Raw genomic sequence first — 13,822 nt, 5'->3', positions numbered from 1 at the left:
TCTGGTGATTGTGTAGCTATTTTAATATCATATCACAGTCAGTGCTTCTGGACTGTTGTCATTTTACCTTAAATCTTGGAATTATGAGCTCATATCAAATTATAATTATTTTCCTTAAGTGCTTTGTAAAGTTAGGAGGCAAAAGATACTATTATGGTATCATCCAAGTAACAGCAAAGTTAGTACTTAGACCTCAGAGACATCTGTAGAACAGGACTACTGAGGAATTGTTTAGCTGTAAGAATATGTTAATATGAAGTCTTAGAGCAATATCAAGTTTAACAAAAATGTAGGCTTAGCCACTAGTTACATTTCAAGAAAGAAAAGAAAAAAAACACAGCACAAGTGCCCTGTGGATACTTTCCAGTTTTATTCTGCTGCCATAACATAGTCACACAGAAGAGTTGAAGTGTAACAGATCATGCTCTGCATTCAAATATTTTTGATAACATTTAAACAAACCTGCTCAAAAAAAAATTCCCTAGTTCTTTATTTGCAGGGAATAAATTAATTAAACACAAAAGTAAAACACATACATGCTTGAAATAAAATTTGACATAAGTATTTAAAAAATTGGGGGAACATTAATTAAGAATGAAGCCTCAGAACCAGCCTGATGTTCTTATATATTTTAAATCACCATAAGCTAAAGTGGAACATATTTTATTTACTCCTCAAACTTAAGTGCAGTACAACACCGTTTAAGTGCCTTGGCACAAAAATAACATACAAATAATTAATAGACTAGGCCATTGGTAAATGTATCATTTGTTATTTTTTCTTAATGCTACAAGAAGTGTGCAGCAGCTAAAGCCAAATATGACAATATTTGTTCCTGTCCATCTCTATTCCCTAGAGTGTATCACTTATCTACCTACAAAGCTGTAGGTAGATTTAAAACCCCAAGTACAAATTAACAGGATGGAAGCACATGCCTAAAATAAGCACATTCATGCAAGCTTTCAACTGTAGAAATGGAAGCTGTGCTCAACTTTCCAGGCAGATCTTTCTTAAATACACAATAGGTTTATATGCTGTTATGGAGCTGACTGATTTTTAGACCAAAGTCAGCTGTAAGCAGCCACTGAATTGAATTAATGTCTTGAGCTTGTAGTAATAAGCTTTTTTTTTTCCCCACGTTCACAAGCTCCACTCCTATTAATGTTGTGTGTGATAAACTGGGAACTCAAACATATACAGCTCTCAGTCTTTCCTAGGTGTGCTGTAAGTGGGCTTGTAATATGTGAAATTAACAAAGTGCAAATGATTACCAAAAGCAAAATCTGACATTTGATTATCTTTTATCCTCAAAGGATTTTGTCTTGCTTCTTATAGCCTTTAAATTACAATTTAATACATGGAAATACTTTTAAAACTGTACATATTAGCCTTTATGTAGAGAAAAATTATGAACAGTTACACTTTTCCTATTAATCCATATAATTCAGCTTTAAGAAGCAGAACAGAATATATATCTGAAAAACATCTAGTTATATAAACATCTTCACCTTGTAAATTAAAGATTAAATAAAGATATTTAACAATATCCTTGCTACTCTAAAAACAAATTTTAGGTATTTAAAAAGAAGAATTGCATTTATTCAGTAGGATTTTTCTTAAGGTTGCTTTTGTTTTTTTTTTTCAATGATACAGCTTTATGGAAATAAGCACTGTAACTTAAAAAAAGCTTTCTGTGCCACTCTTACATGAAGAGATTTAAAAATGAAAAAACCTACGCTTGAGAATGAGGGAGGGAGAAGAATAAGTGCTTACTATCCTTCCAGAAAACTTGAGTTCTGCAGTGAAGTTACGTGGAAGGCATGATGGAACAGAACTAAGTTGTTGGTATATTTTTTTTTTCCATTACTACCACTTTAGTGGAACAGTATTACAATAGATATTCTGGTTGTGCCTGTCCTACTTCTACTAAAAAATAGTTTGTCTTCCCCATCTCATGGAAAAGCTATTAGATAGATGTTTAGCCCTTACTGAATAACTCCCACAAGTTGCTTTTAATAATACTTTAATAACAAAAGAAAAAAAAAATCAAGTCAAAGTGCAAGCCACCTTGTTTCAGCCCTTCATAAAGTGTTAATATTTTCCCTCATTCATCTTAACTTATTTTTTAAATATAAAAGCTGAATGAGCCGTTAGGAACTTACAGTCCTCCTTTACTCCTTGCTGTACACTCGTATCAGTAGACATCCTCTACTCAGCCCAAATGAATTTGGAGTTTTGTTTTCAAAGTTATCATAGAAATATAATATTTTTAAGATGTCCTATTTCTAAATGATCAGAAGCACTAAGGAAATCTAAACACCCTATTGTAACAAGGATTTCTCTGAGTAAAACAGGGAGAATATTTAAAAGAAGTTTTTAAAATTATGTAGAAGTTAATTTTTCCTTTCAAGTTTTTATAAGGTACAATAACCTTACTATGATTGCACTGTAAACTGTTCCAGCAGTCTGATTTAAACAAACTTGATATTCCAAAGCCTAAGTGTTGGAGGCTAAGAAACTGAAAAAATACTGTAGAAGAGGTTATTGATTACAAGTGGAAAGAATGATAGTTGAGTTCATTCCTACAGTAATTCTAGAATTTGTCTAGGTTATTCAGGTTTTGGGGAGCAAGTTTGAACTCCTCTGAGCATAATTCACCTGAGAAGCACAGTTAGTGGAAAACTCCTATTCTCGTTACTAACTGTCAGCATTTTTAATGCTGTATGTTAACTTAGTCTTGTTTTAATGTGACCTTCTGAAATGAAGATCTACAATAGCGTGATTTGAGCCACACAGAAAAGGACTCTCAACAGAAGTTCCGTTAGTTGAGCTGTGGCCAGGGACTCCAATGTCACTCTTGCTAGTAATATCTTAGCTGGAAAGGAAAAACAAGCCCAACAATAAGTATTGTTAGGGCTTGTAAAGGGGAAACAACAACAAAATAGGAAAAGAAAGATGAAGATTTTATCTTCAGGTACCATATACTATTAAAGTACCATTTAGAAAAAAGGCAGCAAATAGGAAACTTGAAGATAATTTTACCCACAGAAAACAATTTAAAATATCTGTAACCACAAAATTTCAGTACTTAAAATGCTGCTATTTTGCTCGCTTCTCGAACCCCACTCAAGTAAGCTCCTGTAACGGTCTGAGGAAAGTGCCTGTTCGTGGCCTGCATTAAAAGAAGAAAAAGTGATTTGTTTCTAAAATGATTAAAACAGTTAGAATTTCAATTTGTAAGATCAGTTATGTTTTCCTTAAGCATATACCAACATCCTAAAATGGTATAGAAAACTTGTTTGAAAGAGTTTAAGAGGAAAGACTTATTATTTTTGGCAACATCAAAATCTGCAAGCAAGTCAGTAGTCTGTTTTGCTATCTGCACTTCAGTGAGACATGTAAGTACTGGTTCGATATAGAAAGCACCTGTGCCGTCAGCAGTGTGCATTTGTTATGTTAACCACAAGTGCAGTAACAGCAAGATAATTTGACTAAAAATACAAGTGTAGCATGTTGTCTTGCAACATTACGTTCTTATGGTTATGCGATTTGCTCCCAACCTGAGATATTTGGCAAACTTCCTATTCCCAATAATAGGAATTAAAGAGGGGTCTGTGTCAAAATCAAGAAACATTAGTGTATTTGTGTAATAGAATATTTATATGCTACTTCTAAATTAATAACTGTTGACTAACAAAAGACAATCTTTCATAAGTAGTTCCCCAGTAACCTTAACCAACAGTAACAAAGATACTTACCTCACCAGCAAAAAAAATTGTTCTTTGTATGTCTTCAGCTATAATGTCATAAGCTTCTCCACTGCCTCCTGTTCTTACGAAGCTATACGCCATCTGCAGCCATGGATCTTTGCTCCATCGAGTAACAAAAAACTTTACTGGGTCTGGAACCTCCTGTGTAATCAAGGTAAAACTTATGTGCTACAAAGAAGAGCTCATATTTGGATAGCTTTCCATAATCTTTAGAGAGCATGCAGTATTATTACAACACAGATTGGATTAAATTCCAGAATTCCAGTTTTCTTTTAGTGACTGGTGGCATAATAATTTGTTTGCTAGACATGTCTGATGTCTGAAACATTACAGTTGCACTGTTTTGATTGCAACAAATCTGGATATTATATCTAGAACTACACAGAAAAAAAAATCCTGTTAAAATAATGCATAGTCTTGCAAACTTACAAAATACCAGTATCAACATCATTCAGTATGTTTGCGTGTATAACATAAGCACTTTACATCTTTGTAAGGCACAATGCTTTGCAAATTCTAGCTTGTTAAATCTCAAAATATAATCTCCATTTTGTGCATTATTTTATTCCAATGAAGAAATAACATTACTTGTCTAAAGTCAGAAAGTGAGCTAGTTTGAAAGCTAGGTTCAGGGAGAAAACAGAAAACTAAGTCCATAATTAAGCCTTGACAGTAGTACCATGTATTCTTTGTCACATCACAGCGTGTAAATTCTACACAGTTCTACCAAAAAGAGCCTGAATAACTGTACGAGGGCTCAGTTAACTACAGCTGTGTCTTACTCTTAAGGGGTTTGTCATAAGTAGACAAAAGTACCTCTGATTGTCTCTTGCACAACATCTGGTATCAACAAATAGACTATTCTGTTCAGGTAGCACCCAAAATACTAAAATGCAAGCAATCAAAACAAGGGCTGGGCAAACAGCTACATATGGCCACAGAAATCCCAGAAGGAAATTTTGGTACACCCTTAGAAGCCACCTAATCTTTGAAAATCCTGCAGCATTGTGGACGGATGACTGAAATTCACAACTGCTATAAACGATGGGGACAAAGAGGAGAGAATCATCCTTCTGGGCTAGCGTCAAAACCCAAGAGCTGTTTGCTGCCTGTGTGTTCTCATGAGATCAAAACAGCAGGTATGTGGACTCGCATTGCCATGATTCTAGTAACTGTAAAGCTGTTACCAAAAGTTTGTTTAGTAGGAAAAGGCAGGCTTCTGGATGCCAAAATCTTTCCAAGACTGTTAGTCCAAGTATTCCCTGAGACCTAACTGCTCTAAGTAATCTAAGATATTACAGTCCATTAAGTAGAGTGCATTGCTAAGTAATAACCTTCTGCTTGCCCTGGATTTATCTGACTGTCCTATTAGTGCTTATCCTGATGATGAGCTGGTGGGGAAGTAAAGGAATTTTTACTCTATTTCTTTACAGTCAGGCTATAGGGCCCTTGACTGATCATCTTGCTTGTACCTCCACCCCAAGGTATCTCGGGAAGGGCTGTTTCGTATTAGAAGAATAACCTTCCCACACACAGACACCTGCATCCAATTTCAGTGGCTTTTTACACTGGAGGGAATAAAAAAGAATTATTATGCTTAAAGCTTTTATGATGTATTAGAAGCAGGGATAGCCAACAAAAAGTTTGGAAAAAGTGACAGTTAAGAATTGTATTGTCTTCCTAAAGTACTGATTTATTTTAATTGTCATTTCTAAAAGCACTTTGAAGGAAAGTTCGTTTCTGGTGTTCTATTCAATATGCTCTTCCTTGAGACAGATCTAAGAAATCTCAAGACATATTTTTTAGACAAGGGACCAAACATGCTGTTTTTACCATGTCTCAAACGCATATTCCCTCAAACACACAGAAAAAGAAAAAAATAAAACAGGAAAACTTTGGTACTTCAGACATCAAGTAATATAACCAAAAGCTTTATGTCTGTTGGCAAGTTAATGCATGTCGTTTAAGAGAAGAGGTTTCTCTTACCTGCTCCTTAAACAGCTCTCGAAGTACAGTCATACACTGTTGCAGTACTTGTTTATCATCTAAATTCTTAATGGTTGTCACAGCATCTCCAGTGACCACTGACATTAAAATGCTTTGTTTGCCCTAGAAACAAAACATTAACATATTGTGTCACTTCAAAATTACTAGTTTAGGTATTTCTTGAAACGTTCCTTTTAAATGCTATTGACAAAGATATTGTCATTCTAGAGGAAATTATTTCCTTAGAACAAAGAGTTCATATTCTTCAGTATTTATGCTCAAATTACTAACATCCACTAATGTTTGGGTTTTTTGTTGGTTTTTTTTTTTGACACAAATCTGTATCAGGTGACAGTCAGCCCCATTTACAACTCACAGAATTCGCTGAAAACTTCCTGTCTACCTATTGAAGTGTTACACCAAAAAAAATGACCTTGAGGGTCCTACTCTTTGTGACAGACCTCTCAAGCTCCTCTTCAGTTCAAAACATCAACTCTACTCCGGTTTCAAAAAATGTTAAAAGAGACAAGCTATTTAAATACTAGCTAGATATGTTTCTGGATTTAAGCCAGTGCTTAAGGCCTTTGACACAGTCACACGTGATCTCCATCCTGATCTCCAAATTGGAGATCACATCCTGATCTCCAAATTGGAGAGAGATGAGGAGTGGACCATTCAGTGAATAAGGAACTGGCTTGAAGGTCGCACCCAGAGAGCGTTGGTCAATGGCTCTACTGAGCCTCTATCTCAGGTGGAGGCTGGTGATGAGTGGTGTCCCTCAGGGGTCTGTCCTGAGATCGGTGCTGTTTAATGCCTTTATCAATGACACAGACAGTGGGATCAAGTGCACCCTCAGCAAGTTTGCAGATGACACCAAGCTGAGTGGTGCAGTTGATACAACAGAAGGAAGGGATGCCATCCAGAGGGACCTGGACAAGCTCAACACGAGCTCGCAGTGCGCACTTGCAGCCCAGAAGACTGTTGATGCATCCTGGGCTGCACCAACAGAGGAGTGGACAGCAGGTGGAGGGAGGTGACTGTGCCCCTCTGCTCTGCCCTTGTGAGGCCCCACCTGGAGTGCTGCATCCAGGTCTGGTGCCCCCAGCACAAGAAGGATGTGGGGCTGTCAGAGGGGGTCCAGAGGATGGAAGAGGGCCAGGAAGATGCTCAGAGGGCTGGAGCACCTCTCCTGTGAAGAAAGGCTGAGAGAGCTGGGAATGTCCAGCCTAGAGAAGAGAAGGCTCCAGGGTGACCTCATTGCAGCTTTTCAATAAATGGGGCTTATAAAAATGATGGACAGCAACTTTTTGCTTGGCCAAATAATGATAGGACAAGGGGGGATGGTTTAAAACTGAAACAGGGTACATTTAGATTAGACATAAGGAATAAATTCTTCACTCAGAGGGTGGTGAGGCACTGGCACAGGTTGCCCAGAGCAGCTGTGGATGCCCCATCCCTGGAGGTGTTCAAGGCCAGGCTGGATGGGGCTTTGGGCAACCTGGTCTGGTGGGAGGTGTCCCTGCCCATGGCAGGGGGTTGGCACTGGGTGGTCTTTATGGTCTTTAAGGAATTTTATGATTCAATGCTAAGTCCTTAGCATCTGATTCTGGCCAAAGAAAGGAAAGCTCAGTTCTTCCTTTCACTTCAACAAATTTGCTATGATTCAGTAGTTTCAAAGATTAAGTAGTGACTATAGTATACCACACAGGCTGTCAAATCCATTAAATTCCCCCTCTCTTATCTATAAGGCAGTTCTTCTGTTATTAAATTTGATAGCTATCAGGGGATAGTTATCTATTCTATTAGCTATAGACAGCACACTGAATCTCATGTAGAATGAGCTCCTAAGTATTAAGGAGAAAACTTCTTTACAGAAAGCCATATACAGGTATTGATATTGTAATAACAGAGTGCAGACTTCACAGGATAGTTCTTTTTTGATTAAGTCATGAGATTATAAAATGACTTTTAATTGCTGCCAAGTAATAAGCAGCACTTGTTAAAGTACGAAAAATTAAGTGTGTAGGGTGTCTGCTTGGAACTGTCAGGGAAGGGAAACATAATGTCAATACACTGGTTTGAATTGTTTTTGAAATCCATGAGTTGCAGAGCTCACTTTCATACAAAACCTATTGTTTGTTTTCTGCTGCTTCACAAAGTCATTCAGGTCACTGCAGGCCATTAGGTATTAGTAAACTGGCATGAACTTTTTTAGGTTTAAGTAAGGAAACAAAAGTCCTAAACTGGAAGTGACTGGCAGACTTTCCCATATTTGCTCATCTGCAGTTAGGTGTTACACACTTGCTTTTAGGATAGCTTTAACAATAAAACATTAACTTACTTGTATATTATTTTGTAGCCAAATCTGGGAAAATGCTGCCATTTATTACAAAGTATAAATTGACTTTTTCTTGCTAAATAGTGATTCCCTTTCTTTTCAGAGTAGCAGAAAAAAAAGTGAAGCTTTCAATGTCAGTAATTATTGCGCCTAGATTACAAACTGTATTTCTAAAGGGACAACAGAAAATACAGGTAGTGTATGATACCTCTGGATCCATGTCATAAAAGACACTAAAAAGTCCACGTTGGCTGGAATTGGGTGGAACATGACCAAAAAAATCAGCTCCTTGAATTTTACTGTCCCAAAATCTATAAGGAAACTGCAAGGCGATCTAGAGAGAAAGAAAGAGAGAGGGAATCAAGTAATTTCATACTACAAACTCAAAACTGTTCTAACTCTTTTTCCCTTTTCCACTCAATTAGAGGCATACAGTTCTGTAAGGGGATCTCAACAAAGAATGTATGGGCCTGTTCACCAAGGGGAACAGGGAGGGAAATAAAACTGAAGTCCCAGAAATTGAAAACAAAATCAAGTTCACAATTTAATTCACTATGGAAAATGCTCAAATTCGGCAGAGTTTTTACAAACTTAATGCAGAACTCAGAAATAACCCACAGTGGATGGAGATCATTGAATCTTGCCTTTAGATTTCCACACTGTTATTGTCTGGTTTCTGGCATTACTTCTGTTACTATTTTGTTCTAAGCACAGACCTTATAAGGGATCTTTTTGCACTGGGAAAAATGTAGATCTTACACTGGTCAAATACACAGCTTTCAGTATTCATCTGAAGTAGTTCATATATTTATTAGGTCAAAGGGAACAGGAATAAGCATATTATGAGAATTTTGGAAGATCTAAGATCAATATAAGGCTTGCACAAAAAGTTTAAGCTGTGAAGTGATTCTGCAAACAATTTCTTTTAAAAAACAGACTTGAGTTGGCAATACTAAGAAATACATGTGATCCCTGCTAGCATTTTTCTCTTCCAAGCATTTTAACAATGTACACTGTGCAGGTTAAAAAACAAATGAACACAACTATTTCCATTGAATTTCTCTAATAGTGTAGAAATAAAGAAAAGAAGCAGCTCTGCAAAATGTTTCTTTCCGTGCTTCCTTTCCCTGTCCCACCCCCTCCAAAACTGCACGTAACAGACGCGTCACTGAAGATTTTTGACTAGAAAGTAAAACTAAATGTGTAGGTGAACCCTGAGAAATGCACAGCAGAAGCAACAGGGCCAAAGCAGCCAATATTTCTGTGAAAAGAAGTAGAAATATATTCCAAATTTACTTACCTTCTCAATGACTCCTGCTCCCAAACTATTAATGGCTTTAATTTTTTTTTCTGACAGTGGAGGATTGAACTGGATGGCATTTTTCTGAAGAAGGGCCAGTGGTATGGTCACTAATACCTGAGAGAAATAATTGCAGTCACAACAGCAGCAAAAGCTGAACACTGCACTTAAGCCTAATAGCATCCTCTTATAACTGTCTTGGATTTTTCATGTAGGATGCAGCGTAATACTCACCAGATTAGTGTCTGATTTTACTGCGCATTACATTCAGGTGAGAACAGGTCCCTCAGTTCATTCACTGGCTTTTAAGTTGAAGTCTGCTGAATTGCTTGTATCACTGGCTAACCATACTGTTAATTTTAATACCTCCTGTAAATTATAGTCAATGACTATCAGATTAAAAGAACTGTCTTTTTGAAAGGAGGAAAGATGTGGGTTTTTTTTCCCCTTCAGAGCTTCCCACCCTTTAAAATTTGTTCAGTAACATGAGTGATGACAACCCAATTTTGATCACATTTAGGTATCACTTTTTAAATGCCTAAAATGTAAATTATGCAGCACAAAGCAGATGGGGACACAGGAAATAAGAGTGACTGAGAAACATGGGTTGTTGAGTCCTGCATCCCAAAGGGAAAAATTTCATGGGGCAGATTTACATGTCAAGTGGGGTAAAGCTGAGTAGGGAATGGAACCAAAAAAAACCACCATCCTAACTGTCACTTCAAAGACCAGATAAAAATCTATGTGATTCACATTTTTATAGTACTACCTTTATAGGCCTTAGTTCTTTATATCAACTAGTACTCAAAACTCAAGCATGTGGAATGAAAAATACGTTCTAGGACATCCAAATACAGGTCATTGGAATATAGGAGTTTTCATCTTTGAGTAGAGATTGGATTAGAGAGTCTTCTGAGGGAAAGGGAGGAAAAAAAAAGTACATGTACTGTGATCAATACTGCTCTTGTGTTCTCCAAAATCTGTAAACTTGAAGCATATTGGTTACCTTTTGGGTTCTCCACACTGTTCCTTCTGCAGTAGTGACCTGTACTTCTTCACCAGAATAGTCAATGCTCTGTACCTATTGAAAGGCAAATGCAAAGCTATTATACTACAAAAATCTACACGTGCAATATAAGTTCAGACAAGAATAGCTAACATAGCATCAGTCTGCAAACTAGTTGAGTACAAATATCCACACAAATATTGAAAGAAAAAAAAAAAGCTTCTATGTAGCTGAAAAAGAAAATTCATGATTCTAACATACCAGCTCATCACATTATGTTTAAGTACAGATGGTCCTCAGAGAGGCTTTCCAGAAATAGTATAAAGTGTTCCTTACCAGAGAGTTCTTTACTGTTCATTACAGTATTTAAAAATTCAAGTTACTTAGATAAATTGATTTTTTATTACTGTATACCTTTGACACTGCATTCATCAAATACTACAATTAAACTTATATAAAATTTAGATTGCATTTAGACTGTAGAAATACAGCTGTTTTCAGTATCAAAGGTTTAATATAAATAGCATTACTCGATGCTAATGGCAACATCAATAATTTAATTTCTGATCAGTCAGAAACTTAACTTGTTCTCTCTTTTCTTATAGCTAAGCTGGAATAACTGCAGGTGCAGATTTACCTGGTCAAAAAGAATACAAAGATGTGATGGGGTGCTTCAAAGTAAAGCAAGGCAGGTACTACATCAACATTTTCCAGACTTACTGGGAAATTCAGCCGGATGTCCAATCCTTCTGCCAGTGTATCGATCACCGTAGAATATCCCACAGTTAGAAGAGTGTGATCTCCAGCAAACTGGGCAAAAAATTCATTGTGGTCCCATGAGCGTGCAGATACCTGTGGGCAGAACATAACTAGCTGTCTCTACTGGTGAGGTGACGTGGGTACTAGCAGAAGTCCCACAGCTTAGAAGAAGCCACCCTAATTCCCTTCACAACTGGGGGGAGGGGGAGGAAAGTACAGCATGATAATATATAGTAATGCTGACAAAAATAAACGGCTTATTTTTCTAAAGCCTCTAAATGGCATGTAAATTGCTGGATTAAGGAAAGTAATCATATGAGTTTAAAAAAAAAAGTAGTACAAAAATTCAGGTGGATAGTAGTTGATTTATTTCAGTTTTCTCTCTCTAGCAAAGAAGCCAGATTTTACAGCCCTAAGACTTCCAATAAAAATCAAAATACTTCCCACCATGAGGGGGAAATGAGATATTAAAAAAATCTCAATATAATTTTTCTCTAACTTTGCAGATTTTTTCATGATACTTTTCATTGACAATAGAGATATTTGCACTAAGCAATCACTACTTGGCAGTTAAAAATCTGAAGCAATTCTCAAACTGCCATTGAAATTACAATTCCTAACACTGCAGTTGCATTTACCTCATATTTTGATTTTCAAATCAACAAGAAGATAGGTTTTAGCATCTTTATTATTGCCCCTGGGTGCTAATGAAGTGGAAAAGCTTGACAGATCAAAATATTCTCCATTGACTGTCCTGGTATAACACTGTCTTGCAGATTTTTGTTATTTCTTATATGCTTCTCAGTTCAGATCAGATTTGTGCATCTGCACACATCAATCAGCTCTCCCACTACCACAGTAAGCTTGACCCTAAACATCTTTAACCCAAGCAACAGGATTGAGCAAATAACACACTGCAAACAACATCATACTTTGGTATTTCCTGAACCTGCTTGGTTAACTCTGAAGTCGCGAGGAAAGCCAAGTATCACATAGTCAACAGAATACCTAGGAGTGGTGAACTGGGGCCCACCGTCAGGGTGTTGGAACACTTCAGAAGTTAAATGCTTTTATTCTCAAGATACCTAGCAAGGTAGAGAAATACCTCAGTTTTTAAGCACAACTGAGAAGCAGAAGTCACACACAACATCTGAGGCAGAGTAACTCTCCTGTGAATTCTACCACCCAGAATCTCAGCAAAATGCCCTGATTCCACTGCGCCATCTACTCTCAGCTTCTGAAGTTAAAGAGGATATCGCTGCAAGCATGTCATGAACTCCCTTTAGATTACTTAAGGAGGTGCTGGAATTTGTGTCAGGATGCTTTTAAAGAACAGGTTAGGGATATAGGAATAGTTTAGGGCTAGCTGATTCTTCCTTGGGGGCATGGATGGATCAGATAGCTTGTCAATGTCACTTGCAACAGTATTTTCTATAGAGCTCAACCATGTCAAAAAACAGCTGTCAAAACTCACCTGAGAGAGATTGCTGCCACAGGCGTACTCCAAGTTACTGAGATGGAACTGTAGTACTTTTTCTTCCAGCTCACTGAACTGGATACCAGACTCCTGAATGAAGGCTTTATAGATCTCCTGTATTTTCTCTGTAAAATAACATGTTTAAAATAAGAATATGTCATGATTCATCAGAAGTCCTACTGCATTTCAGTATGCTATTCTCTGGATCACGTGATTTTCAAGCTTACTACTAGTTTGCACTAAGATCTTTTTCTTCTCCCCCAGAAAAAGAAACACAAGATCCTTCTGGTGATAAAATGTAGCTCTGTTGTTTAAACAGTTTTCCCTAGTAATTTTTTTTTTTCCAAAAGGAAACATACATAACTTCAGGAAAAAAGGAAAAAGAAAAAAAAAAGAAAAAAAGGAAAAAAAAGGTTAAAAAAATTTGTTTTTTAAAGGGCAACAGCATAGTTGGGATAATCAATTGAGACAGTAGAGAAATTAATTGTTTAGCTATCATCAATGTACAGTCGAAGATATTTCAAGGAAAAGAGCAGTTCAATATAACAGAGAATCCTTGCAAATAAATACCGCTTTTCTTTTCCTTTTTTTTTTTTTTTAATTATGGAGATGAGAAATTTTATCCAGAGTTCACTGAAGACCACAGGAATTATTAATTCTGTCTTACTGAACCCACAGTGAAAAGATTTGGGACGCAGTCATTTCCAAGCAAGTTTATTTGTTGTTGAATATACTTGTATGCATGCTGTAAGTGGGAGGCATTACCAACAGAGGTGGGGCCATTCTTGGCAGTAAAAGGCTTTGATCAGGCTTTTTTAGACAGGTTAGTCATAACGAGTAAAACTAATGGTTAGCTATGTCCTGCTTTGGTAAGAAACAAGTCTTTTGAACCGTTATTGCCACTAGCTTTCTGTATACGGAATAAAAGCTATATCTTGAAAACAAGATACTACATTAAAAGTAATACAGAACTATAAAGCCTTCAAATTAAATTTCCTTAAATGTTACATGTGACATTTTGGTCTGTGTATATATGGTAGTCAGTCAATCTCCCTTTGTCCTTCAGAGAGTCACATTATCACTGCTGTATTTAAGGTCAGATGTGCAGCCATACACTTCTAAAAATGTCCAATGTAAAAGGCAATTTAATATAAAACTCTGAATTCTGATGGTTATGAGCACAGCC

At 36.8% G+C, this 13,822-nt stretch overlaps 1 protein-coding gene across 1 annotated transcript in view; it reads right to left on the bottom strand.

Annotated features, from left to right (window-relative positions):
• Positions 1-351: 351 nt before the first annotated feature.
• Positions 352-13,822, bottom strand: part of KDM1B (lysine demethylase 1B) — a 29,648-nt gene continuing 16,177 nt past the window's right edge. Inside the window, exons 15-22 of the mRNA XM_083824054.1 lie at positions 12,634-12,761; positions 11,121-11,252; positions 10,401-10,475; positions 9,395-9,511; positions 8,303-8,428; positions 5,757-5,879; positions 3,759-3,911; positions 352-3,172 (exon numbers count right to left, since the gene is read on the bottom strand). Of these exons, the coding sequence (XP_083680180.1) occupies positions 3,089-3,172; positions 3,759-3,911; positions 5,757-5,879; positions 8,303-8,428; positions 9,395-9,511; positions 10,401-10,475; positions 11,121-11,252; positions 12,634-12,761 (938 nt within the window). The 3' untranslated portion in view covers positions 352-3,088. The remainder of the gene's footprint in view (positions 3,173-3,758; positions 3,912-5,756; positions 5,880-8,302; positions 8,429-9,394; positions 9,512-10,400; positions 10,476-11,120; positions 11,253-12,633; positions 12,762-13,822) is intronic.

The sequence above is a fragment of the Anser anser genome, assembly GCF_964211835.1.
Source record: "Anser anser genome assembly, chromosome: 2".
NCBI classification, from domain to species: domain Eukaryota; kingdom Metazoa; phylum Chordata; class Aves; order Anseriformes; family Anatidae; genus Anser; species Anser anser.
This window is presented reverse-complemented; position numbering and strand designations above follow the sequence as displayed.